General features: G+C 35.7%; 1 protein-coding gene across 1 annotated transcript; it reads left to right on the top strand.

Moving 5' to 3' along the window:
- Window positions 1-213: 213 nt before the first annotated feature.
- On the top strand, window positions 214-2,277 carry LOC149167742 (uncharacterized). Its single transcript, XM_089430583.1, has one exon. The coding sequence runs from the start codon at window positions 214-216 to the stop codon at window positions 2,275-2,277; it is 2,064 nt and encodes a 687-aa protein (XP_089286709.1).
- The last annotated feature ends 3,317 nt before the right edge of the window (window positions 2,278-5,594 follow it).

Raw genomic sequence — 5,594 nt, 5'->3', positions numbered from 1 at the left:
CGAAGATGGGCGGCATCGTGCGTGCATGAAGAGGGATCGCGCTGTCATGGAGCAACCCCATTTTCAATAACAGTCATTCAATATACTACGTGGGGAGCATATTTTTGCGACTACAATTCTTATACACATACCACTTCCAACCACAACTGATATCCCTACTGCAGCACTGAATCTATTCTGGCCTCACCAATTCTTGATCTGAATAGTCTCTGAATGGATTACTTGCGTCTTTCAGGACAAGTTATTGGAGGCCTCGACATTTTGATGCATTTTGAAGATGCTATTCTTCTTCACAGGAAGCAATGCTCTGTTCTGGCCAAAGTTTTCTCTCATGGAGTCAACCACATTTCAAATCTGATAAAGGAGACATTGAGAACGGATCAGGAAGTGATGCAGGAAAAATGGAAATTGTTGGAACCAGCACTGAAAGAGCTTTACAACACAGTAAGAGAAGGGGAGCTATTCATCAGACAATGTTTCAGTTCAGGAGGGAAAGATTGGTGGGTGAAGGCCATTACTCTGTATCAGCGCACTGAAGCAATAAACCTTCATCTCCACAATTTCTTATGGTGCATCTGCAGTCTTGTTGATTGTATTGAACTTGCAGCTGAGGAAACCACAGGAGATGAGGAGGAAGAAACCCAATTGAGAAAGCTCTTGCACTGCAAGAAATATGATAAGGATTGGCTTCATCCAAAGCTTTTCGAGTGGCAATTTGGAAAACAATATCTTGTTTGTGAGGAGATCAAGAGTTTTTCCAGTCTCTGGGAACAAGATATGAAGGCATTGCAGGGAGCCATGAAGAGCAAGATCATGAGTGCAGAATTAGACAAAAAGGAATATCGAATTGCAGAGTTTCTGTGCAGGAAATTGGAGCTGAAGGACCAACATGGAATTTACCAGGCAAAATTCCCTTCCTGCCTGTTCATAGATTCCTGCAAAGACTTGCATGTGAAGAGAAGAATTGGAAGTGGAAGCTTTGGTGAAGTCAAAGAGATTATCTGGATGGGAGAGAATTTTGCAATGAGGCATATGTTTACCAATGTGGAAATATTTCTTCATGAGGTCTCTGCAATGTCTAAGCTTTTGCACCCAAATCTTTTGCAGGCATTAAGCTCGTTTGTAGATAAAGACAGAAGTGAGTGCTGTCTGGTGACAGAATTGATGCATAAGGATCTTCGTAGCTTCATCAACGAGAATTCTTCTCCTCGCAAGAGAATCCCATTTTCACTTCCAAGGGCAATAGATATTATGCTTCAAATAGCCAGAGGAGTGGAGTATTTGCATGCCCATGGTATCATTCATGGGGCCTTAAAATCATCCAATGTACTGGTCAAGGTAGGACCAATTGAAGGCCAAATCTATCTGAAAATTTCAGACTTCGGACTCATTAAATCAAATCTGTTGAGTTCAAAATACTTATCTAGTCCAGGAGATACCCCTTCCTGTTGGTGGCGCGCACCAGAAGTTCAGAGCATTAGGCCTGAAGATGAAGCAGGGGCCAGGGTTTACCCTACCAAATATACAGATAAAGCAGATGTCTACAGTTTCGGCATGGCCTGCTATGAGATTTTGACAGGGAAGATACCGTTTGATGATGGTCGTGTGAAATCAGATATTGCCAAGATCAAATCTGGAGAAAGGCCTCTGATTCCTTCAACTTTTCCCAGGTATCTGAGTAGCTTCATTAAAAGATGCTGGCATGCAGATCCCAAATTTCGCCCCTCCTTTTCTTCCATATGCAGGATTCTCAGACACATTAAACGCAAATTATTTCTGGTTCCTGATCCCAATTCTGCCCAAGATTTGGTCCCTTCGCCGGATCTCTGTGACATTGAAACAAGCCTCGCCAGGCACTTGCCTCAGTGGGGGACTCCAGAATTTGGTGACCAAGTTGCCAATATTCCGCTTCAGATGTTTGCATTCAGAGTGATGGAAAGGGAAAAGATTATGAAATACAGTGCCGCGGCAGCAGTGGTTGCAGGAATCAAGAGTGTTGATAAAATCGTAGCAGCAGCAGAAGGCGCTGGTGGAAGTAAGAGTGCTGATAAAATGGAGAATGCTGAAAATCATGAGAGCGTGGAGGGGTTGACAAATTCTGTATCGAATTCGATAACGAAATTGAAAGTACCCAGAAGTCCCAGCTATGGCTGTTCTTCGCCATTGCATCGTTCCAACAAAATTAAGGTTCTAGCTAAGAAGACATTCATCGATTCCAAAATATACAGATCTCCAGGTATTTCTCTCGTGACTGCAAATATCACGATTTTTCTGTAGGGTTGATAAGAAATGAAAGCCAGATTTCTTAGAAAAAATCTTTGTCACTCCATTCAGGTTTTGTTGATTGAAATTGCATGTTGTCATATTCAGTCTGAACTTAATTAATTAAATTGCAGATTAATTAATCAGGTTGCAGGAATATTTCAAATTTAATGGGTATCCATTAAATCAAACAGTTAACTTTGTTCCTGTACTTGGAATTTAAATATAACTTTGTTCCTGTACTTGGAATTTCCAAAATATTTCAAGTTTCAATCAAGATAATGATGATCCTTATTTACTGATGAAATTTGCATTGCTCTTAATATTACACAGGAGAATCCAAAATGGGGGCATTGCAATCTGGAATAAGCCCAGATCGAAGGAGATCATCTGCCGCAGTGTCAGCATACTACCTGAGCAGTTGAACAAGTCACAAAATTTCCTGTTAAACAGAATTAGGTGCACACATATATAATCAGTTAGCAATGACCATTTATATGGTCTGTTACATTTTAGTTTTGTCATTACTGGGGCATCCAACCTACGGCCTATATCTCCCTGCAAGTCTGTTAAGCTCATATAGCTATTGCTAGTGGTTTTATTTGTACTTTTCCTTCATGGCTATTTCAGGTTCTGTGATTGCTTTATATATTTATAAAATTATATAGAATTCTTCCCATTTCTATCTGACTATTTCAGGTTTTGTGATTGCTTTACATATTTATAAAATTATATAGAATTCTTCCCATTTCTATCTTACTGTCATGAGAAATTTAGCTGCTCTTTTGATTAGAATTACATGAAGCGAAAATATCAGGGCAAATCCTCCAACTTCTTTATGGTAATATTTTTTTTATTAATAATTTTTTTTGTTAAATGAAATTACTCGTTGAAATTCCAATTCTGATTGTCCCATTTCAACAACTTGGATGGTTTAATGTTCTCGCTCAATTAATTTCTACAACTATTTATAATATATACAATAAATATATATTTGTTAAATTATCATTTTAAGTACAAATCTAATGTGAGTTGTGAGTTTAGAGGGATCGAATTTCTTCAAATGCAAAATTTTTTAGAGTGCAAAATACAATGTTTTTTTCATTATTTAAATTGTATTTTTGAATGCTAAGTAGAATATATATAGAACCAAGTTTTTCGTGATATATACATATTTTTTTTAAACCATATATAATATATACATAATTGACATTAAAATATATTACATAAAATGTAGATAAGGACATTTTATCACTCAAATTAAAATTAAAATGGTTTTTTAATATATTCAACACCTTTGATTAAATCTATTCACTTTTTGATCACTTTTGATTACATTTTTTCACCCACGGAGGACTTGAACCCGGGACCGAGGGACCAACATCCTCACTCACATGGCAGTCACCAACTGGGATGCCTCACATGGGCTAATTAAAATGGTTTTTTTTATTATTAATGTATTTTTAAGTATATGTCAATATTAATTGTCTACGGGGTGCTTTGTAAAGGCACTCCTTGATGTGAAGTCAGGGTGCTTTGTAAAGGCACTCCTTGATGTGAAGTCACCGGTTCAATTCTCCGGTCATATTGGGGTGATATATTGGACATGATGAAGATGGTGTCCCACCAAGCTTACAAAAAAAATGTTAGTATTAATTTGTATTAAAATATTTTATTGATAAGCCACATTGAAATTTTTTTAATATACGACATTAAAATATTTTATTTTAATAAAAAAATTTCTATATATAAAGATATATGAAGTTAACATAAATTAGTTAAAATAGATATTCAAACAGTTTATTTAAAGTTCTAGTTGAAATATTTTTGAAAAGTATAAGATTTAAACATGTGGCTACACATTTTTTTTTACTTCTAATTACTTTACAACATATTCATTTTTTTTTTATGATAGTTGACATTATTTTTCTATTTAGAACATAATTTTTATTTTTTATTTTAATTTTGAAGGGGGAGACGGACTTACACATCCCCTGCTATAGAATAAGCCTCTCAACTCAAAAGTTGTATGTTTATGCTTTAGAAAAAATTAATAATAATTTTTTATATTAATATATTAATGATAATAAAATTTAAAATAAATATTTTACACTACAATTTAAAATAGGCATTAACCATTGTTATGAGAGAAAGATAATGGACTTAGGTCTTACACAAGGATTATAGGGTTCAAGTGTCATGAATGAGACCTCAACCTACCACACAACCCCTCTCTAAGGGATATTTATTCTAAAGGCATCATATCGACATCGTTAGAGAGATTTGGGAACCACAAATGGTTCTTAGGACCTTGACCATGGTTGCGAGAGGAAAATAAGGGCCTTGGACCCCAACCAAATCTTCTTAGGCTTAACCTTTGTGAAGGAGTCCTTGAATTGTCACGCATGGTGTCATTGCAAAAATGTGTGCCATTAGTAGGTTTTTCACACCATGAATTCATCTTGAGGTTTTCACCATGGTTGGGGGAGGAATATAAAGGCCTTATGCCATAAACAAATGTTCTTAGGCTCATGTGCCATGAATGAGGTCTTAAACCACCATAAAATCTGCTTTATGGGATGTTTGTCCTCCCTGTTGGATATTATTGCTATTAGGAGGTTAAGGACACCATGGTTGGGTCTTTGGGCCTGACCATGGCTAAGAAAGGAATATTAAATACTTAGCTATATGTGCATCTTATCGGAATCATTTTTTCTAAATGAGTCCTCAAACCACCACTATATTAAACCTTGATAGTTATAAGAGAGAATATAACTCTTAGCTTTATAAACACCAAAATATTCACAACATAAAGATTACAAGAATATCTAAATTAACACTTAAGGTAGGGTAACACCATCAAATACCTCTTTTGGAAGGAGTCACTCCACAATCCATTTTTACTACAAAATAATATATCCAAAATATCTCAATACAATGATCTTTCATATGCATTTAGACTTTGTCATGAGTATTCCTAAGGGTCTATTCCGACTATCCTTATTATTATATTATTTCTGCTTAACTATGTAATGACCCCATTTATTACCTATCAACTATGAAGTGGACATATTCTATGATTATGGCCACATTACGTTCATTGTCTTATTAAACACCTCCATAGGTGCCTCATATTATCCTTCCTAGGTACATTACATTTCATCCCATTTCACATGTTTCATTCTCAAAACATGAGAGCAAACCATATAATATGACCTGTTAAGCAATGTAGTCAATTAGTACCATGTAAAAACAAAATGTGGGCAAAGGGTTCAACTATGGTCTTTCCTCCTTGATCTTGATTATGGTTTTTCCTTAGATTCCAAGTCTTT

The sequence above is a fragment of the Pinus tabuliformis genome, chromosome 5_1, assembly GCF_031772625.1.
Source record: "Pinus tabuliformis cultivar Carrire ecotype Pingquan chromosome 5_1, CPIR1, whole genome shotgun sequence".
Lineage (NCBI taxonomy): Eukaryota > Viridiplantae > Streptophyta > Pinopsida > Pinales > Pinaceae > Pinus > Pinus tabuliformis.
Note: the sequence above shows the minus strand (reverse complement) of the source record. Positions and strands in the feature narration are given on the sequence as shown.

What these genes read in the sequence shown, in the direction of transcription:
- LOC149167742 (XM_089430583.1), top strand. Translation starts at nt 214, where the DNA reads ATGGATTACTTGCGTCTTTCAGGACAAGTTATTGGAGGCCTCGACATT.